The sequence below is a fragment of the Triplophysa rosa genome, linkage group LG9 (genome assembly GCF_024868665.1).
Source record: "Triplophysa rosa linkage group LG9, Trosa_1v2, whole genome shotgun sequence".
NCBI classification, from domain to species: domain Eukaryota; kingdom Metazoa; phylum Chordata; class Actinopteri; order Cypriniformes; family Nemacheilidae; genus Triplophysa; species Triplophysa rosa.
The window spans coordinates 1,991,608-2,014,476 of record NC_079898.1 but is presented as its reverse complement, the minus strand read 5'-3'; the positions used below and the strand labels follow the sequence as shown (position 1 = coordinate 2,014,476).

Genomic DNA, 22,869 nt, shown 5'->3' with positions numbered 1-22,869 from the left:
CTAGTATTAGCAGGGCATTTATAAACCAAACAGTGAGTGTAAAACATGAAAGACAAAATACGATTTAGCCATGAGCAAACCCTATGTAACGTTGCTCAGACAAAAAAAACACTACTTACTTGATTGAGCTTAAAACCACAGTTTCTCAATCTGGACTCTATGTATATTAGGTGAATCAAAAAGAGACAAACCATGCTTCCTTTCACCAAATCATCCTACTTCTTCTCCCATCCTTACCTGGCTAAATACTGAGGAGCAGGCTACCTAGCTCCCCTAGAGCACAGGAAAAATATGACATACAAAAACACAGAAAACATGATAACCAAACTCTGGGTGGTTATAAGACATATGACTTAGTTTGATTTACCGCTTGAAGTTCATGTCAGGCATGTTTTAGCACTGGGACTGCGCTATCAATCAGTTTCAAACCGAGTTATATTCAAACAGAGTTATATCCACCGTTTATATAACATTCATCACTGAAATGCCGTGAACAAACAGACACACCTCAGTTTCTCTCATTATCGCAAGAGTAACGAGCTGCAGTGCAGACCCACAGCGCAGCCAATCTTGATTAGTGGGTGTTCCTATCGCTCGTCGATTGGCACGTAGGCGGGCTCTTTCTTTTGCCTTGCTGTGGGTGTGCTTTTCCGGGAGAATTGCCCAATAAAAGGAATAGGATCCCTGTTACGAAACAAGTTGGAGTGCTGTGGGGAGTGTAACATGCACAGAAAAACAACGTCATACGTTCATCTCGTATTTTAACAAGTTAAACATGTTAAGCATGAGAAGCCAGCACGTTTAACACTGTAAAGAAGTCAGAATGCATGACATAGCATGCTATCCTGCCTTTAAATGCCATTTTCCAAGGTATACAACTTTTTACTTTTCATAATTGTCCAAAGACGTCATATGCTAAAGTTTGCCTGAATTTAATCATTGCATAGGCGAATAGTGGGAGGTCCATTTACACTCAGTTGTTAAACAACATGTTTGACTAATGGGGAAATGCAAGTTTTCAGGCAAATGGTTGGAGGATAAAGTGTTGGTGTCATGGTTCTGCTTCTTTTAGTCTTGGATTTCCTGGTCCTGAGGCAGAGCCATGACAAAGTCTTTGGTTATGTGTGGAGAGAAACATATTATTGTCCTTTTGACAATAATATGCGTTCTCTCCAGTGTCTTGTCATTGGCCCCGCCCCTCTCGTTTCCTGTATTACTTCCCGGCCGTGTTCCATTACCCTCTCATGCCCTGTGTCATTATCCCTCGTTTTTTTTTCCTATATATACCCTCTTGTTTCTTTGTCCTGTGCTCGTGGATTGTACTTTGTACCGTGTATTTACTTCGTGCCTTGTACTGTGAGTTCCTGTTCGTTGTCTGAAACCTGTGCCTTGTTTGTTTGTTTATTTAATTACCTTACCCTGATTTAAGACGTTTGGTCATGTTCTTTAGTTTAGTTTTTTACTGTTCTTGCTTTCGTTTTGCCCCCTCGTGGGAAGTCTTTTGTTTTGTATTTATCTCTGTTCTGTTTTCCCCATCGAGGGTGTTTTTTTGTGTTTTCATAATTAAAGTCTTGTTTCATTAACCCCTTCACTGCCTGCCTGCATTTGGGTTCTCTTCCATGCCAGTCCGTGACAGTTGGAACCATGGCTGAAGGCCGTCTCTGGGAATAACTGTGAGGCGTACTGCTCGATCAGCGATTAGCTTGGCCTCGTTTCTCTTTCTAATAAACCTAGCATTGGGTTAGTCTCTCAATTATTCTCCGTGGCTTTGTTCCCACCCTTCTGAATTATGTTGCTATCTTACAATCTGTATATAGTAAATAAAAGTTAAAGCATCGCCAATGTACAATTAAAACTTGAAGTGGTGATGAGGTCTTAAAATGTATGGAAAGAGTCTTAAAAAGATCTTAAAAATTATTAAATTTAGTTCCATGATTTCTGTTTATACCTTGAAAAGATCAAAAGGAGAAACAATACAGATTTATTTTCACAGCATTCTTTGCTCATATTTACCAAGATATATACATATACACAGTTATACTGTACATATTATACAGTTATATACATATATACGTATATATATATATATGTTTTCACGTGACTTACCAGGGGGTTGGAGGTCATGGGTCCATGGAGACACAGCACAATATGAACAAACTACAAGTTGAGGCACATCTAGGCTTTTTCAGTTTATTTACTGTATGTCTAACACTGCATCACAAATCTTTTGCTAACTGTTAGTGTAACTAATCACTGTGATTAGTTGTCTCGTCCGCGACTACAATTAAAGCCACAATATGGAATATTTGGACCGCTAGATGGCGCACTTTCGAAACAAAAACAAAAGGCGAAGCTAAACGACGTTATGCAGGAGAGTGGAATTATGGGACATGTCGTTTTCACCATCCAGAGGCGTATGGAGATCGCCCATCATGTTCACGGATGAGGTAATGAATGAATTTGATTTTATGTCATCGTAATGAATTAGCTTGAAAGAAACGTGAACTGTAATGCTACGTTAGCCCACGTACGTAGCATTACAGCCCTAAGTAAATTTGAATGAACCCACAGCATTTACAAGTAACGTCATTGGCTACATATTTTTGTGCGACATATACTGTATTTCATAGGGTAACTACATTCATAACTATTCAAATAATCTGTGCTTGAATATTTTGTGTACAATAAAAAAAATGTGCTTACCTGTCTATTAAAACACATGCGAGAGCGGAGTCTCTGTCGAGTCCAAGTTGGTCGCGAAGCTCTCTACATTTAGAAAACGCCATGCCGATATTAATCCTTGTTTTATTTCTTTGTTTGTCCATAAGCCTGCTAGCCTCGTTTGGTGTACGTTTACGTTTTTTGGGGGTTTCCTTTACTCGCCAAAGAGTAATCGTGATCCATAATAACAGAACAACAGATGCTGCGTCCCAGATGCTGTATAACCACTTCTGCATTTGCGTGTTGCTGTAGTTTCTATAACCGGAAACTGAGGGTAGTGCAGAGCACCGGATATTAAGTCACTGATATGCAACAAATACAAGGGAGACAAGGGACAGGCCATTGTTTTAAATAGGAATTTCTCTGGATTTGCACATTCTTGGGAACATTTGGGATAATGTAAGTACACAATTGCATGAAATATATCACACTGTGCAGGTGATTTTTGGATATTTCATAACAAAATTCTTCCATATTGTGGCTTTAAGGTAAGAAAATTATGTAAAGATATGATTTACGGTTAAAACGGATTTGGTCCAAAACCATGGATAATGATACAGTTATCGCTTTGGATTAGTTGCTTGGCGAAGGCAGGACTTTTTGTTGTAAACATCCAGGAAAAGGCATCTAGTCCAGTACAAATTGTCTGGGGAATGACCCACCCACATTTATTTGTATTTTGCTTCAGATGCCCATGGATGGCAGTATGACTTATCAAAGCAGAATTCAAAAGGATTACTGTTGTTATTACAGATAATAATAGGTGTCACAAAATTCTGTTTATTTTGCACTAACCTGGACATTTCTTCATTCTCTGTTGTGTGTTCAAGATTGCAAATGCTGGATCACTTTGCTGAGTGCATTAAACAAGCTAAAGGAGTCCGTCAACAGGCTGTCCAGCTGAACATTTTCACCGCGGTGCTGAGCGCCCTCAAGGTTTCATACACACCTACAGATCGCACATCTGTCACCGCATGTTCGCAGGGTTTTTCCTGGGTTAAATATGGTATTGGTTTTGACTGACGAACATAGTCATCCAGAGTTAAAGGTATACTCTACTCTTGAACTGCGAGCCCAATACTGACAATAAATCCAAAATAAATAAATAAAAATAAACATTTTATTTGTTGTTTAGTTTTACAACCTACAAAGTTATATATTGGCTATAAAATTATGTGACACAGATATTACCTTTCACTCTATCCTCTTTACTCCTTTATTGCCTTTTTTTTTTTACAAAATAAAGCTGTAATTTTTTATAATCATGTCAGTATCACAGGGCGTTAAAAGGTATACTGTTACTCCCCATCCTATAATTTAAATGACAGTTCTTATTTTCACCAAATAAAATAAAGAAAATCAGCAGGTAGCTAAGGATTAGCAGGTAGGATTATTTCGAATAAATCTTACTAATCACTAGGGCTGGGCGATGTCACATTTTTTTTTATCGATAATCGACTTTAAAATCATCGCGATATCCGATAATATTGGGTGTGTTTGACTTTATGCAATGTTGCGCAGATGATCAATCTGCGGATACGGACCGGGAGGCAATTCGTTCCAGACCCGCCAAGTGCCAAACAAACACGCACCCATTCACACACACACACACTAACGCGACTCACAACACAACACTCACAGCACACACACACACAACACACACCACGCGCATAGTTTGGTTGACTATCCCCGTGGGACAGTCCATAGCGTAAGTTTTTTACTGTACAAACTGTATATTCTATCCCTATCCCTAACCTATCCTAAACCTAAAGATCATAGAACACTTTTTGCATTTTTAGATTTGTAAAAAATTTGTGTACAATTATTAGCTTTTGTGCCCATGAGGACCTCAATTTTGGTCCCCACGGTGACACGATCCATGTGTGTCGGTGTGTTCAGTTTAGGTCCCCACCGGGATATCAAACATAAGCACACACACAACACACACACATCCACACACACACACACACACACACAGGCGCGCCACACACACAAACCAGTGTTGCAGTGACTTCTTTCATCAGGTAAAGCGCGTAGATAAACCATAAAGCTTTTATGCAGTAGAAAAATGTTGCAGATCTCCTGAAATTTCATCCTACCCATCAGATTATCCTACCAGGCATGCGCACATCAATGTTACGTCATTTTTTTGCGCTATAAAATCATTCTACCTGTTTATTTTATACTGCTACGGGAATATGATAGTGTATTTTTGTTGTTAAATCATTCTACATATTATTTAATACCTATAGTACAATTTGTTTGGATGTTGCGCTGTAAATGAATCCTGCATGTTTCTTTTAAGATGGTAGGACTATCTGACAGGGTATTTTGCATTGTGACATCATCCTACCTGTTTATTTTGTCGATGTGGTTTAGATTATATTAAGGTTTGCCCTGCGGTAGGAAAATCTGACAGGGCAGGACAATTCGAAAACTGGTACAGCCCCGCGGGCGTGAGGTTTTGCTTTGCCAACACAGCTCGTCTTTCTCTTGGTCTGTCTGTGCAGCGACCGGCAGAAAACAGCAGCACATTCAACTGACCGAACAAAACAGCGTTTCCAAAATTCTGTCACTATTACTGACAGCCTGGGCATATGAAGATGAACGTTCACGCTAAAGCCTACATCGCATGATAATGTTATAACGCGTATTTTCCATTATTATCGATTATCGTCTGTTATCTGTCTGTTGTAATCGACATCGGGATATTTGCGAGACATCGGTGATATATGATAACATCGTCACATCACCCAGCCCTGCTAAGCACTCTTGCTAAATGGCCTAATCATACTTATGTTGTGAGGTGTTTGGAGTGACTGATTTGTTGGATTCAGACAGTAGGTCTCTTGAGTTCAGTGTTTGACATGTTTTAACCGTTCAATAAAATTAATTGCTGTGTGTTAATCAGATAGAAGTTAACTCGGAAAACACTTAAGCGCTGCATAGGATTTTTCCCTTTAATAAAAGTGTGGTTTATGTCATGTGCATGTGCAGAACCCTTTATCGGAGAAAAAAGGCAACATTTTGTTTTGAGCACAACCCAGCAGTAATTCAGGTAAAATATTCTCTGAATGTGTCATGTGAAACAGGGATTTGGTCCGGATCTTTTGTCATCGTGTTAGTTGCTTTTGAAAAATATGTGTCAGGGAGAGAGACCGGCATGTTTGACTTCATTCGGCGCTGCGCAGATCGGTCGGCACATGACATTAAAATTCTGTGAGAGCGTTTTCAAAGTATACAAAGCAGTCTGTACTTTTAGGTCATATCCCGATCGATCTGTTCAACACCGAATTAAGTGGACATACACCTTAGTTTGGAGACGGAGAGAGTGCACAGACTCTTTCCTGCTGCCGTCACAAGCACGGCAGTCTCATAAATCCCACACCATCAAATAAAGCTTTGGTGGGGCAAAAACCCTGCCCGCATTTCATCTTCATCACTTTTTCGTTTGCTGTATGTGTACAGGGTCTGGCTGAAAACAAGAGCAGCCTCGGCCCAGAGGAGGTGCGGAAGTCTGCTCTGGCGCTGGTGATGGGAGCGTTGGACAACCCAAACCCGATCCTGCGCTGTGCTGCTGGAGAAGCTCTGGGAAGAATGGCTCAGGTCGTAGGAGAAGCTTCTTTCATCGCCAGGATGGCACAGCACAGCTTTGACAAGTAACATCAGTTGTCATTCCTGAACACTGCCTACTAACCTAAACTAAAAGTGTGACATCACATCACATCTCTTCCATGTGTGTTGTTTGTAGTAATTCATCACACGAATGAACACGCAGTAGAACAGAACACACAGTATATTAAACATCAAGTGTGGTTTCGGATGATGATTCTGGTTTATTGATTTCATAGTGTTTAACGGAATGTATTTAACGTTGTCCAGCATTATATGTGATTGTGATGTATACACCTGAATGAATGGTGTGTGGTCTTGTTCTTTTGTTAAAAAAATTCAAGTCAGACGCAATGCAAGTGATGAATAGAGGGTATGCATTGACGTTACTTTCCCACGTGAACCTGACTGGACACGCTCCTTTGAGTGGTAAAACACGCAGCAAAATGGCTATTATTTCGCAATTATTCGCTAAAATTAAAAGCAGTTGGACTCAGCGGTGATCCTTACGACTTACAAAGGAACCTTGTCCTTGGAATTTTGCGCGGAATTGGGTTTGCTGATATAGTAAGCAGCCATTTTGCTGTGTGTTTTGCCACTCAAGGGGGCGTGTTTCATTGTGTTCTCGTGGGAAAATGATGTCGCGGTCATACCCTGTATTGCGGTTCAGGAATGGCTCCACAAACATTTTCTCCATTACAACATGTAAAATTCCTCTTAAACACTACAGCAGCAGTTATTTATCATTGGAGGATGATAACTTATGCCTAACACAGCGACAGCGCAAACGCTTGCATGTCTGCGTGATATTATTCCATCTTATTTCATCTAATCATGTTGATGTGCACAGGTTGAAGTCGGCGCGTGACGTGGTGTCCAGGACGGGTCACTCTCTGGCTTTAGGCTGTCTGCACCGGTACGTGGGAGGCATCGGCTCGGGTCAGCACCTGAAGACCAGCGTGAGCATCCTGCTGGCCCTGGCTCAAGATGCCACGTGTCACGAGGTGCAGGTGAGAGGCCGGCAGGAGGATCGTGAGGCTCAGCGCATCAGTCTGCGTCTTTACATCTGATGCATTCATGCCTTCTTCTTCTTTCAGACGTGGGCCCTGCACTCTCTAGCTCTCATTGTGGACTCCAGCGGGCCCATGTATCGGGGTTATGTGGAGCCCACCCTGTCTCTGGTGCTGACTTTGCTGCTGACCGTCCCTCCGTCACACACAGAGGTGCATCAGTGTCTGGGCCGCTGTCTCGGGGCGCTCATCACCACTGTGGGGCCAGAACTGCAGGGTAACCGGCACTGCCTGATATTCCACATTCTCTCAGAGAAAGACCAGCATCATTGTGTCATTCGTTTCAGCATCCCTGTCATCCTCAGTGAAACGTCATTGGTTCTTGATTTAGTTCAGCAGCGAGAGCTGTGCTCAGTCTGGTTTGTTGTCCTCAGGTAACAGTGGCAGTATCTCTACCATCCGTTCCTCATGTCTGGTGGGCTGCGCCATCATGCAGGATCATTCTGATTCGCTGGTTCAGGCAGCTGCCATCTCCTGTCTGCAGCAGCTTCATATGTTCGCCCCGCGTCACGTCAACCTAACCAGCCTGGTGCCCTGCCTCTGTGTAAGACGTTACATTTGTATCGCTGCGTATCTCTTTCTGCTCTCCTTTAGTCAAGGAATACGCTGGTCTTGACTTCTGGACGTGTGTTTGCGCAGGTGCACCTGTGCAGCTCTCACCTGCTGCTACGGCGTGCCGCTGTGGCGTGTCTCAGGCAGTTAGCGCAGCGAGAGGCGGCAGAGGTCTGCGAATATGCCATGAGTCTGGCCAGAAAAGCTGGTGACGGCAAAGACAACGCAAACATCAGTACGTAACTGTGGCTTGTGTACTGATACTCTCCCCCAGCAACTGTCATAGTTACCACCTAGCAGTGTGTTACTTAGCAACACTGTAGTGCTTGAGTTAGAGTTGTTTGTGTTTTTTCTTCAGATCTGAACATCACAGAGATGGGCTTAGAAGGGGTTTTGTTTGGAATGCTGGACCGTGAGACGGACAGGAAGTTGTGTTCAGACATTCATGACACGCTGGGTCACATGCTCTCCTCTCTGGCTGTGGAGAAACTTCCTCACTGGCTAAAACTCTGCAAAGATGTGCTGGCGGCTACCACAGGTGACACAATCCGTCTGCTGTGTAAGGAGGTCAACACCTTATGTTCATGACTGAAGAAATTATATTTATAGTTTGTTTTATAGTCTGTGTCCTGTCTGTGAGAGGATGGCTAGGCGTCCGAAAGATCTCAAGGATCACATAAACAACTGTCTCTTTCAGCGCTGCAGTTGACCCAGTCTTAAAAATCTGTACATCCACGGTGTACTGCCAATAAAAGTGTCTGAGTCAGCAGTGAGAGTTGGTCACGTTCTGAAGTTGTTTCTGTTTCACAGAGGTTGGTGGAACTGTTGCGGCTGATGGCAGACGTAAGGAGGAGGATGAAGACTCTGAGAAGAAGGACGAGATGGATGATGACATCATGTTCACAACACTGGGTCAAGATGACAAATCCAAACCCTCCGTAGCCCCTCGCTGGGTGACACGTGTATTTGCTGCCGACTGTTTGTGTCGAATCATTCATCTGTGTGAAAATGCAGACAAAGCTCACTTCGACCTGTCGGCCGCCCGCGTTGCCAAGGCTAAGAACCCTGCAGGTAAAAATCTGTAAATCTTGATAATGCTTTCTTTTTGTGCTGTGACAAATATACTGTACATGACATGGCAATTTTTTTTAAATAAACTGTTAATATAAATATATATTTTTTATGATTAATATTTATGTTTACCAGTGGGCATTCTAGTGGTAGTAACATGTATGTCAAATCTAGTAGTACTATCTTGCTTTATCGGTACAGATTGGACATCAGACGGAATGTCAAACCCAAGAATAATCTGTTAAATTTGCTAAAAGAGAGATCAGCGGGACAATGATGCCAAACATTTATTATTATTATTTTTTGAATATTTTATTTTCAAATTTTTCAGGTTTTATGTAAACAAAGCACAGCGACAGAGAAGGAAAAAACGCGCTGCCAGATAAAATTAAAAGCGTGTCTTGGATGAATGTAATATTGCTGTTTTCTACATGGCCAGGTGTTAAAGAAATACAAGTTGCAGTACAGTCAAGAGCACATCACTAGAGAAAAGGATTACATGCCTTTAAGATAGTCAATGAATGGTCCCCAAATGCTCAGAAAGTGGTTTTGCGTTTTAGAGTTGTGGAAGCGTATCCTTTCCATCTGGATAATCCCAGTCATTTCGTTGAGCCATTTTCGAAAGCAAGGGGGAGTGGGTGATTTCCAGTCCAAGAGAATCATTTTCTTTGCAGCAACCATGCCAAGCATTAGTGCTTGTTGTATCGCAGGCGAGTACCTGAGAGCGTTCTCTGAGTACCCAAAGAGTGCCAGCTCTGGGTCAGGGGCAATGTCCAAGTTATAGACCAGGCTAAGCCACTGAAATATTTCACACCAGAATTTATGCAGTTGGGGACATAGCCAAAAAAAGATGTGATAACGAACCCTCTGCACCTCCACATCGGTCACACAGTGGAGAGAGTGATGGATAGATTCTATGCAGTTTAAGCTTAGAAAAATGCAGTCGATGAACAACTTTGTATTGAATCAATTTGTATCTAGCATTGATAGAGCAGGTATGAATTCCAGTCAGAGCTTCATTCCAGGTATCGTCAGACACCTCAAGCTCCAGCTCGTCAGACCAGGCTTCTCTGAGATGGAGAGTGGATGCGGAGGTGGAAAACAAGGACACAAAGCGAGATATTAGGTGCCTGGAGTCAGGAGGAAGCAGCATGAGATCATAGAATGGGCAACTTGTTGGCATGGTTTCAAAATTTGGAAATACATCTTTAACATAGTGCCTGATTTGAAGATATCGAAAGTGATGGGAAATTGGTAAATTAAACTTTGTTGTCAGCTGACCAAATGAAGCAAAATGTTTGTCTATATATAGGTCTTTGAGGGCAACAAGTCCCCTCTCTCTCCAGTCTACAAACACCCTATCCGCCTGGGATGGTAAAAATGAATGGTTATGGCATATAGGAGTGTGTACTGAAGTATTCGGCAGCTTGCAAACGCTTCTTATCTGATTCAAGATCCTAAGGGAGTTTCTCAAAATAAAGTTGTTACCAATAAGTTTACGAGGAGACTCTGTCTTGGAAAAAAGTAAGGTGCAAAGGGGTGAGCCTTGTACCGCTGTGGCTTCAATGTTTAACCACAGGAGAGAGCTGTTGGGAGCCTCACCGGGCTGACCCTGCCACCAGTGCATCAAGGCCATAGCATTAGCTGCCCAATAGAAATTCCTGAATACGGGGAGACCAATCCCCCCTCCTCTGAAGGCTTTTGCAGGTGTGCTTTAGATATGCGATGCCACTTGTACCCCCAAATAAAAGGAAAGATAATTGAGTCTAGTTTCTTAAAAAATGCTGAGGTGAGGAAGATTGGTAGATTCTGGAATAAGTACAAAAACCTAGGAAGAGCCCCACCATCTTGATTGCATTGATACGCCCCACCATGGACAGCGGCAGAGTTCTCCATTTCTCTATGTTGCTTTTTAGCTTTAAGATCATATCAGCATAGTTAAGTTTAAATAAATGCTTAGGGTCACGGGGTATTTTAAGCCCTAGATACGTGAAGTGATGTTTCACTAGTGTAAATGGCAATGTGTCAAGAAAACGTGGGTCTAAACTGTCTGATAGGGGCATGAACTCACTCTTTCCCCAGTTGATTGTATAGCCAGAGAGTTCGCCAAATGAGTTAATGAGGTCAAGCAAAGGGGGAACAGACGCTTCTGGGTCCGAGAGATATAATAATGTATCATTTGCGTAAAGACCCACCCGGCTTTCCATCTCGCCTATCTTAATGCCCTTGATGACTCCTGATCCCTATCGCAAGGGGCTCCAGGGCCACATCAAAGAGCAGGGGCGACAGCAGGTCACCCTGCCTGACTCCGCGGTGCAATCCAAAAGGCCCAGATTTATTACCATTGGTGAGAATGGAGGATCTTGGGCAGCGATATAACATCCTGAGCCACGTTACGAAGGGGTCCCCAATTCCAAATCTCCTAAGAGCTTCGAACATAAAAGGCCACTCTTTTCTCCTTGCCTCGCGTCGAGGGCCAAGACAGCTGCTCTGGAGTCGCCTGATTGGTTGGCATATACAGGTGCTGGTCATATAATTAGAATATCATCAAAAAGTTGATTTATTTCACTAATTCCATTCAAAAAGTGAAACTTGTATATTATATTCATTCATTACACACAGACTGATATATTTCAAATGTTTATTTCTTTTAATTTGATGATTATAACTGACAACTAATGAAAATCCCAAATTCAGTATCTCAGAAAATTAGAATATTACTTAAGACCAATACAAAGAAAGGATTTTTAGAAATCTTGGCCAACTGAAAAGTATGAACATGAAAAGTATGAGCATGTACAGCACTCAATACTTAGTTGGGGCTCCTTTTGCCTGAATTACTGCAGCAATGCGGCGTGGCATGGAGTCGATCAGTCTGTGGCACTGCTCAGGTGTTATGAGAGCCCAGGTTGCTCTGATAGTGGCCTTCAGCTCTTCTGCATTGTTGAGTCTGGCATATCGCATCTTCCTCTTCACAATACCCCATAGATGTTCTATGGGGTTAAGGTCAGGCGAGTTTGCTGGCCAATTAAGAACAGGGATACCATGGTCCTTAAACCAGGTACTGGTAGCTTTGGCACTGTGTGCAGGTGCCAAGTCCTGTTGGAAAATGAAATGTGCATCTCCATAAAGTTGGTCCTAGGTTCCTAGGCTCCATAAAATTTGTTTCACTTTTTGAATGGAATTAGTGAAATAAATCAACTTTTTGATGATATTCTAATTATATGACCAGCACCTGTACATTCAAAAAGGTGACAGGGAACGAATTAATGTTTCCAGTAATCATAATATACCTGCCATTTGGATCCATGGTTGCTGAAGTAAGTTGGAATGGAATACTCTTACGAAAAAGAATGGCGACACCCCTAGCTTTGGAAGTAAACGGTGACTGATAAACTTGAGAAACCCAATTAGCTCTCAGTCGCCTCTGCTCTGTAGTGTTTATATGGGTTTCTTGCAGAAACACTATGTCTGCTTTAAGTGACTTTAAGTGCGCAAAGACCTTACCCCTTTTAACTGCATGCCCAAGGCCGCTCACATTCAATGAGACCAGTGAAATGGTACTCATGTCCATCTGATTTTCACCGTTAGGCCTTGACATGTAGGCTACACAAATGGAAAGAGAAGCGATCCAAGACACCCAAAAACAAATGTCAACAAACATAAGCAGTTATTCTGGCAGCTCTGGACAACATAAAACAACCCGATTAAACCCCCCCTTCCTTTCCCAGAGAAACTTCCCCAAACGAAGCATCTTTTCCCCCCTCATATACTGACCGAGGGCCACCGGGCGTATGGCTTGTAAACGCCACTCTAGCCAACCGAACATTCTCAACTAAACAAGCCGGGTGCCCCTCTACCGTTCTAAACAGCCAAAAACGGCATAGAAAATTAAAATGTTATCGTCTATGATTGTGAAAATGTTCCTTATGCTCTGTGCAAAAGTCCGTGATTGTAATATGACTGTCAGTTCACAGTCCGGTCAGACCGTGTCTAATCATTTTCTGTATCCCGCTGCAAGTTGCCGACGAACATCATCGCTTCCTCGGGAGAGGTGAATAACTTCTGAAGCCCATTGTGTTGGAAGTGGAGCTCGACCGGGAAACACAGGCTGTGCTTGATTTTCCGCTCACGCAGGGCTGCCATAGCCTCACGAAACCCCGTCGCTGCTCCATCACCTTGGCAGTATAGTCTGGAAATATGAAGACCTTGTGTGCTCCGTATGTGAGAGACTGTTGCCGAGCGAGCCGTATTATCGTCTCTTTCTCCTGATAGTGGTGGACCCGGGCGATGATCTTGCGGGGTCTGGCAGAAGGACCGGAGGCTCCCTCTGCTGGCTTGGGCTGTGGAGAGCGATAATTACCGGCTTTGGGAAATGAGTCTCGCCTAACAGTTTAGGAATGAGAGCGCTTACAAATTCGGTCGGATTTCCCTTCTCCTCTCCTTCGGGGATCCCTACAAACTTGACATTATTGCGCCTCGAACGGCCCTCTAAGTCATTCGTCTTGGCTCGGAGGAAAGCGTTCTCCTTCTGTAGCTTGTTGATAGCTGTCTCCATAGACTGCAGGCAAGCGTCGTGATCTGAGACCGTCTCATCTATTTCATCCATTCGGGTCGCCAGGCTGTTATGTGACGACGGGAGAGAAGCGAACTTCTCATCCAGTAGGTCGAACCGGGTGTTGATGGTCTTCAGGATCGTATCCTGCATGTTTTTTAGGTCCTCCATAGAAGAGGCGTGTTGATCACCGGGGACGTCCTCGCTAGCCATTACCACGCTGCTAGCTAGCCTCGGCCTCAGTGACTTGTCTTTCTTTTCTTTGGCTTTAAAGTTAGCGGTAGTCGACATTTCTTGATCTTAAACGGTCACGCGAGGATATAGAAACAAAATTGGGATGATGTTTTCGAGCAAACTTGGTTAAAGACGCCAAATTTAAACTGAACGGAGAGGAGCTCTCGCAGAGACGTCTTACTCCATATGCGGCACACTAGCGCCCCCCGATGACAAACATTTTTGAATGGTCACAGTGGCCCAGTGGATGTTTTGAACCTAAATCCAGAGGACAGTAACACTTATGTAGATGTCTCTTTAAGGTGTTGATTGTGTGCTGTTTGGTCTCCAGGTGATTTTCTGGTGCTGCACCTGTGTGATTTGATTCGCATGGCCTTCATGGCTGCGACGGATCACAGTAACCAGCTGCGTATGGCTGGTCTGCAGGCTCTGGAGGTCATCATTAAGAAGTTTGCAGCTGTGCCTGAACCAGAGTTCCCCGGTCATGTCATACTGGAGCAGTACCAGGCCAACGTTAGTCTTGATACGCTCACTCATTCCAATGAATTCACTCCTTTTACATGTGAAATGTTGTTGGCTTCAGTAGATTTCAGATTCTGCGCATTTGTAATAATGTTGTTTTTGTTTCCAGGTTGGTGCGGCACTGCGGCCAGCATTTTCTCCTGATACACCCTCGGACATCACAGCCAAAGCCTGTCAGGTGAACTTTCATACCAGCCTGTCCTGCTTCTCTCCAACATGATCGCAACATGTGTTCATTCACAAAGCATCAAACACAATCATTCCGATATATACCACCAATGTCCAGTTTGCTGTTTTGTGTTAATGTAAACATGATGTTTCTGGTAAGTGTAGACAAAATATGAAATGCTCTCTCATTTGTAAATAAAAGTGTAAATAAGTCAATAAAAGGATCAAAGTGTTTGCTAAATAAATCCAAAAGCTTTGTTTTCTCCTGGTGCACTTCCACTCATCTAAATGCACTTTTACAATCTCAATTTCTTTGCGTGCCAATGCAAGAAACATTATACGTTAAAGGAATAGTTCCCCTTCAAAATGAAGGTTACTTACACGCCCTCTTGTCATTTCTTTCTTCTGCAGAACACAAAAGAAGAAGACCGTTGGTCCCCATTGACTTACATTGGTTTCGTGTTCATACAATTTAAGTCAATGGGGACCAACGAAACGTCGTCTTTTGTGTTACGCAGAAGATTGAAAATCACACAGGTCTAAAATGACAACGGGGTGAGTAAATGATGACAGAATTTTCATTTTGAAGGTGAACACAGTCATTTTATTTCTATAAAATTCATTGAGAAAATGCTGTGCTTGATTAGATTCATATTTGTGCATTGTGATGCGCCCTCTAGTGGGTGTAGGAGTCAACGCAGTACTTTTATAAGTCTAACATAACGCATGTCTTCAGAATTTGAATATATATCTTATTGAAGTCTTTAAGTTTAACAGCAGTTTGGACAGCCCTACAGAGAAGTGTGAAAGTTTAGACGAATGACTCTTGCTCTGATAGCATGTACATCTGGCAGACATCTATTTGATGTCTGCATTTTCATCTGCAAGACATCTGTTTGCTCATCTGCATTACATCTCTGAGACGTCTGCTGTCAGATGTCATATAGACCTCTAGAAGATGTCTGTAAGATGTGTATGATTTAGAATGGATGTACAACAGCTCTTTCTAAGAAGTTTAGCAGATGTTTTTACACAGCAGATGTTTTCCAGATCTTTAGCAGACGTCTTACAGATGTACCTGTGCTATCTGGTTGTCTTTGTGTGCAGGTATGCAGTGCGTGGATTGGAAGTGGTGTTGTCAGCGATCTCAATGACTTGCGTCGTGTCCACAACCTGTTGGTCTCCTCTCTGGACAAAGTTCAGACCGGCAAGGGTCCGTCCAGCCAGCTGTACAGCGAGAGCGCCACCACCATGGAGAAGCTGGCCGTCCTGAAAGCGTGGGCCGAGGTAAGACCCGGGAAACTGGCCACAGCTGTAATGCTCTTCTTCAGCGCTTTTATTTATTTGCCTTTCTCCTCTGTCAGGTGTTTGTAGTGGCTATGAATATAAGGAAAGAGTGTCAGTCCAGAGCGGCTCATGATGATGACGATGAGGAGGAGCGAGATGAAAGAGACATTCTGCCTCCGGACAGTCTGATGACGTTAGTTCAGCCAGAGCTGCCGGCTCTCAGTCGTCTCTGGCTGGCGGTGTTGAGGGATTACGCGCTGTTAACTCTGCCTGCTGAATTCTCCAGCCAGCTGCCACCAGAGGGTAAATCATTACCAACCGAACCCAGACCTAAAATCACATCGCATCATACACGTTTCTGTGAGAATTACTTGGGGAAGAGTTAGGAATTGTTGTTGTTTTTGAATCTCAGGAGGTGCTTTCTACACCCCAGAGACTATAGACACGGCACGTCTTCACTATCGTAACTCGTGGGCATCTATCCTGAATGCCGAGGCTCTTTGGCTCAGCAGCACGGGCTTCGGGACCCGCGAGGACGCTCCGGAGGGCAAGGCTGGCCCCGTCAAAGTGCCCGGCGTGGCTCCTGTCCCCAGCCAAAACCCAGAGGATCTAGTGAAGGACCGACTGCACCTTCTTCTGGGTAATTCTGGGACTGCGCTGCTGGGTTTTCTGGCCTTGCTTTTCTTTTTGACATGTAATCGCCGGTGCTCGTTAACTGTTTTACAGGCATCAGCATTGAATTCTTGTGTTTTCCTCGTGCCGAGGAGCCCATCGAGGATGTGATGTCATGTCTGCATGCTCTCTGCACGCTGCTGGACTCGTCTGCTGCCCGCACACACATCGCTGAGGACCAGGTCAGTGCTATTTATATACAGTCAGTGCATATATCAGTGTATATATACACTTTCATTCATACAGCGATACTAAATGCATCAGGAATGTTAAAGCACTACAGAAGACTACATGTTGATGACGGTTTGCAGTTGCTGGCTGTGGAGCTGCTGAATGTGCTTCATCGGCTCTTATTAACACGAGATCCGCCCAGCGTACAGCTGCAGGTGATCGCCGTTGTGCAGAAAAGCATCCATGCCGCCCAAGAGCACCTGGAGCGCATGAGGGGTGAGTACACTCGCCTGAAGCCATCACGACACGTTCACCACAGTTCACCACAACATCAGCAGGAAAGAAAGAAAACTCAAATGATAAAGAATATAGACGGTTTCATCTAACAACATAAACAAGCGTTACTGCGCATGCGCACTTTTGTGACCACAGCTTAATTTCCGGTACACATTCACAAACGATAGAGAGCCTGTAGATGATTTTCTTTGATAACAAAGAAACCGAGAAGAAGCGTTACTTGGCTAAACTTGTCTCTCCAATATTTTGAATTTAGACCAATTTTAATACCAAGCTCAACCGCTAGATGTCAGTGTACCATACGGTTTCTTTAAATACGACAGGACCCATTCAACAAAACATTTATTTAATACAATTAGTATACAATAAAATAAGAATACAAATTAATATTAACATGAAAATGCATTCAAATAGTTAATGTATATTAGATTTTGGTGTTGATGTTTAGTTGGATTGGTTCCAGTTTATTTCTGCTCCTCATGCTGTGGCCCCAAAAGTCATCCCCAAGTTTTCACTTCATTCAGGCATTATGTTCTTGTTAGACTAAAGGCCGAGTCTGTGTGTTTTACTGAGCTTTGTTTGTAGGGTCTTTGTTGTCATGTTGTTGTTTGCTGTTACCATGTCAGAAGAGCCTTGGCCCTCCCAGCTGAGTCTTGTGTCTCACAAGGTTTTTTTCCCCATTTATATACATCATTGGAGTTTTGGTTCATTGCCCCAATAATGAAAATTCGGTCATCATTTATTTACTCTCTTAAGTTGTTCCAAATCTGTATGAATTTCTTTGTTCTGATGAACGTGAAGACTTTTTGAAGAATGTTGGGCAGCAAACAGTTCTGTTGTCATTTTTCCTACTCTGGTAGTCAATGGTGGCCAGGAACTGTTTGGTTACAAGCATTCGTCCAAATATTTTTCTCTGTGTTCATCAGAACAAAGACATTTATACAGATTTGGAACAACTCAAAGGTGAGTAAATGATGACAGAATATTTATTCTTGGGTGAACTGTCCCTTTATTATCGTTTTTTTTATAATGATCCAACTACAATCTTACTGACTTAACTACTTCACTTTTTCCTATTTTCTATGCACGTTACGCTCTTGTTTTATGGTATTCATGCAAATGATTTATGTTAATGTGTGTACCATTTCCATGTAAGCTGTTATCTGACTGAATGTTTCATACTCTCTGAAAAAAGATATACTGTTTTAGCAGATAACTACTAAATCTACTATATAGATCTACTGTGTTCTTGTTTTTGGGGATTCTTTGTTTTGTTTTTTGACAATGCAGCATTGGGAAAATTGCATGAGTACATTTGAATGGAATCGTGTGATGTAAAGCTGTTAAACCACAATGCATGTAGAATGGATTCAGTGTGTGCTGTGTGTGTATTACGACAGCTGTTGAGGACGGTGGAGATCCGGGAACGGTGCTCGGGGAAGGCGGCGACACCGGGGAGCTTGTTCCAGGAAACTCGCTGGTGTTTGCCGCGATGGAGCTGCTGGTTTTTATCTTGGTGCGTCACTTGCCTCAGCTGAAAGAGAATGATAGCGATGCTGTCAGACATCCAGCTCAACATCTTTCAGACGACAGCAGCCGTCTGGTGGCCGCCACAGTCACAGCCCTGGCAGAGCTGCCTTCTCTCTGCTCGCCTGCAGGTACACAAACACACACACACTGCTGACTTACCTGTGTGCTCCACAGCACATTTCAGCCACAATGTCTGAACATCGCTTCGTGCGAAATTGATGCTAGAGATTTGATGCTTTCAATGATCCAAAGCTACCCACAGGTATGCAACAGCTGAGACAAAAATACCAAACATCAAACAGTCCAAGATGTGACTATTTTTGCGAAAGCACCATCCATCCATCACATCCACCCAAACAACTTTCTTGGATTAATAAATCATTTCTTTCGAAAAGTGATGGATGTGTGCCAGAACAACATTCAGATTTCCACCTTTTGTTAGCTATAAGCAGTGAGAGATGTCACATCTGGTTTGAATTGTACCTGTTTTCATTGCTGTAGGAAGTATGACCATCCTGCCCACGGTTCTGTTTCTCATCACCGGGGTTCTAAGAGAGACTGCGGTAAACACATCTGTCCCGACGCTTGTGTCCGCGGCTCTGCAGGGCATCAAAACCCTCCTCAGCTCCCCTCCGCCAAGAGTTCAGAAGACTCAGACGCAGTGGAGTGCTTTGGTCCAGAGCAGTTTGGCCACAGTACTGGAGTACTCACAGCCCGGTGAGATGATGTCATGCATCTGCTTTTATCTCAAAGGCTTTGCTCTCTCTCTGACGTGATTCTTCTGCTCTAGACGTGTCTGGATCCAGTGCGGATGAAGTCAGTTTGCTGACAGCCATCACGCTGTTTTTGCTGTCAGCCAGCGGCGAGCTGGTCGGCGTCTCTGTTCTGCAGAAAGGCTGCTTCGACCGTTTCAGACATGGACTCAATTCAACTGAACCCCGGGTGAGTTACACCACACACAGTGAGTGTCTTTATATAGACTGGATATACAGTGCATATTGACAAGCGGCTCTCAACAGCAGTGAGGGAGTAAGATTTGGGAATGTGTACATATAATTGAAGGAAATGAATTGCATTTTATATTGATGCATTGACGTAAAATATGATATGTTTTTGTCTGTCATAAAAAATTAATACTGGGTTCGATTTTCTGCATTTTTGGCATCCGTAGCAAGTGATTTAAGAGGCGTTTTGACATTTTAGAGACTCTGTACAAACGAGCACCAAATACAAAAAACGCATACGAAAATTTCTGACTGTATGTGCAAAGACAAAGCGTCTTCTCTGTTCAGTGAGCTGCAGAAGCAGCACATTCATGACCAAACCGCAGCTTACTTGTGAGTGAGTGACTAACTACAAAACACAGGCACAGCTTGTCATTGTTACTGACTAGACATATGAACATAAACATTTGTCTGTAATTATTATTTTATGTATGTCAACAGAAACATGAAATATATAAATGAATGTAAACAACAACGGCTTTATTGGGCATTCAGTTGTATCAAAACACAGCAAGTTCCGAGAGTAAACGCAAGTACAGCGTGATGAGATCACGAACATGCTTATTATCACGTAACACCACCTTGCACCATAGTGACGGGTAATAATAGATTATGACAAATTTTTTACGAGCCTGTCTGTCAAAGTGAAGGACAATAAAACAGTCTAGTGCAACCTCTGGACCTGATCTCTCTCCTGATATATGTATATGACTGAATCTTTCTATGGCTCTCTGTACTGGACTGGATCTCTTTTATTAATCTCTAGATATGACTGGATCATCTCACTGATCTCTATATTCGATCCCACTGCCGATCTGTCCAGACACATACAGACGTGCTCAAATTTGTTGGTACCCTTACAGCTCATTGAAATAATGCTTCATTCCTCCTGAAGAGTGATGAAATTAAAAGCTATTGTATCATGTATACTTGCATGCCTTTTTGGTATGTCATAGAATAAAGCAAAGAAGCTGTGGAAAGAGATGAATTATTGCTTATTATACAAAGATATTCTAAAATGGCCTGGACACATTTGTTGGTACCCCTTAGAAAAGATAATACATAATTGGATTATAGTGATATTTCAAACTAATTAGTTTCTTTAATTAGTATCACACATGTATCCAATCTTGTAATCAGTCATTCAGCCTATTTAAACAGAGAAAAGTAGTCACTGTGCTGTTTGGTATCATTGTGTGCACCACACTGGAATTTGCTAAAATTCATACTGACAAGCCACAATCCTTCTGGGAGAATGTCCTTTGGACAGATGAGTCAAAACTGAGCTTTTTGGCAAGTCACATCAGCTCTATGTTCACAGACGAAAAAATCAAGCTTTCAAAGAAGTGAACACCATACCTACAGTGAAACATGGAGGAGGCTCGGTTATGTTTTGGGGCTGCTTTGCTGCATCTGGCACAGGGTGCCTTGAATCTGTGCAGGGCACAATGAAATCTCAAGATTATCAAGGTATTCTGGAGCGACATAGTGTCAGAAAGCTCAGTCTCAGTCGCAGGTCCTCCAACAGGATAATGACCCAAATCACACAGCTAAAATCACCCAAGAATGGATAAGAACAAAACATTGGACTATTCTGAAGTGGCCTTCTATGAGTCCTGATCTGAATCCTATGGAAAGAGCTGAAACTTGCAGTCTGGAGGAGACACCTATCAAACCTGAGACAGCTGGAGCAGTTTGCTCAGGAAGAGTGGGCCAAACTACCTGTTAACAGGTGCAGAAGTCTCATTGAGAGCTACATAAAACCTTTGCTTGCAGTGATCGCCTCTAAAGGTTGTGCAACAAAATATTAGGTTACGGGTCCCATCATTTTTGTCCATGACATTTTCATCTGTTTTATTATTTACAATATTATGTTGAATAAAAAAATCAAAAGCAAAGTCTGATTTCTATTAAATATGGAATAAACTATGGTGGATGCCAATTACTTTAGTCAGTTTCCAGTTATTTCTGAGAAGATTGTGCTTTCTTTGTTTTTTGTGGAGGGGTACCAACACATTTGAGCACGTCTGTATATCATCAATTATACTTAAACAGTTAATTCATTAAATGGATGTTTGCTGTAAAGCTACTACACACCAGTATCACTGCAAGATCTGAAAAACAGGATACAAAGATGAGAGGACTAAATCTAAACAAAAAGTAAAAGTAAAATCTAAATAAAACCCAAACCTTAAATGTTATCAATTACATTACACATACCAGGATTATGGACATGCTTTTAGAAACCAGGGCCACAAAACAAGACATCAGTAGCACATCTTTTGTTTCACATTCAGACCAAAGCAAACAATTGTCTAGAAAGACAAAATCAAGTTAATATATTTAAACTCAGCATAAATGATAAGCTAAAATGCATGTTTAATGAAATGTTTACAGATGTACAGAACTTTTGAAAAGACAAACTTATTTAATTTGATAACATACATTGCTTGATATGCAGGAAACACAATCTACTAAACATTTAAATGTAATACTCAAATAAATGTAAGCATGACAGAATTGTTTTTCATAATGTACTTGAAGCCGTATAAAGTCAGAGCGATCACAATACGCTTAAAGCAGTCACGTCATCAGTAAGTCATTGATGTCATCAGTGTACTTTGCCGAGTGAGCTGGGGTCCTACCAGTGCCCTACGGTAGGCCTCCTGCGCGACACCGACGAGGCACTTAAGGGTCGCATTCCTTTCCTTTTTCTCCAGTTCTTCAGAATCAGAAACAGTGGTGCAGTGATGCTTATGGAATGCGGTCAGCTGTATGTTTTTAGGAGTTGTACGATGACTCAAAACACGGCACACCCAATCCGAATCAAGGACCAGAACGAACCGTTTTATAATGTGTTTTTTCTTCTGGTGACACATTTCTCTGTGCATGGTTGCAGATTCAGGCTCGCTGTTATCAGCTCCTGCTGTCCGTCTTCCAGCATTCCTGCCGCAGTCTATCCGTGCCGTACATCCACACGTTAGCACCAGTGCTGGTGGAGAAGCTCAAGGCTGTCGAGCACAGGCGACCGTCCACACCTGCTGAGCTTCAGGCCGTGCAGGAAGGGGTTAAAGTGTTGGAGAGCCTTGTGGCCATGGGAGAGGAACAAAACCGTAAGTCTTGATATGTTTCCTCTTTACATCCGTCAAAATGATCCTGCATCAATATATGTGACATCTAATAAGATTTGAGTCAAAAGTGATCTAAATGTAATCCAAAAGTAGACGGATTACGTTACCGAAAATGTGTAATTGAAGAGATTATATTGCTGACTACAAATGTTGTCATGTGGTCCGTAACCAGTAACTGATTACCCAGCTCTGTTATAACTCCGTAAAACAGTTGCTTTTAATGTAGTGCAGACAATAGAATGGTCTTTTAAATTGTTCACCAGCTTCCTCCT

General features: G+C 42.6%; 1 protein-coding gene across 5 annotated transcripts in view; it reads left to right on the top strand.

Moving 5' to 3' along the window:
- Positions 1–22,869, top strand: part of heatr5b (HEAT repeat containing 5B) — a 62,637-nt gene that overhangs the window by 38,668 nt on the left and 1,100 nt on the right. For 2 of the 5 annotated variants that reach the window (XM_057342056.1, XM_057342055.1), the window contains exons 17-35: positions 3,552–3,657; positions 6,190–6,380; positions 7,184–7,343; positions 7,431–7,620; positions 7,778–7,947; positions 8,043–8,190; positions 8,314–8,493; positions 8,766–9,026; positions 14,147–14,328; positions 14,447–14,515; positions 15,613–15,792; positions 15,870–16,095; positions 16,205–16,432; positions 16,519–16,646; positions 16,776–16,911; positions 18,333–18,590; positions 18,964–19,179; positions 19,253–19,404; positions 22,366–22,579. In XM_057342056.1, the coding sequence (XP_057198039.1) occupies positions 3,552–3,657; positions 6,190–6,380; positions 7,184–7,343; positions 7,431–7,620; positions 7,778–7,947; positions 8,043–8,190; positions 8,314–8,493; positions 8,766–9,026; positions 14,147–14,328; positions 14,447–14,515; positions 15,613–15,792; positions 15,870–16,095; positions 16,205–16,432; positions 16,519–16,646; positions 16,776–16,911; positions 18,333–18,590; positions 18,964–19,179; positions 19,253–19,404; positions 22,366–22,579 (3,395 nt within the window). Of the gene's footprint in view, positions 1–3,551; positions 3,658–6,189; positions 6,381–7,183; positions 7,344–7,430; positions 7,621–7,777; positions 7,948–8,042; positions 8,191–8,313; positions 8,494–8,765; positions 9,027–14,146; positions 14,329–14,446; positions 14,516–15,612; positions 15,793–15,869; positions 16,096–16,204; positions 16,433–16,518; positions 16,647–16,728; positions 16,912–18,332; positions 18,591–18,963; positions 19,180–19,252; positions 19,405–22,365; positions 22,580–22,869 lie in introns of those variants that run through there. The other 3 variants (XM_057342054.1, XM_057342053.1, XM_057342057.1) reach the window with 2 other exon arrangements.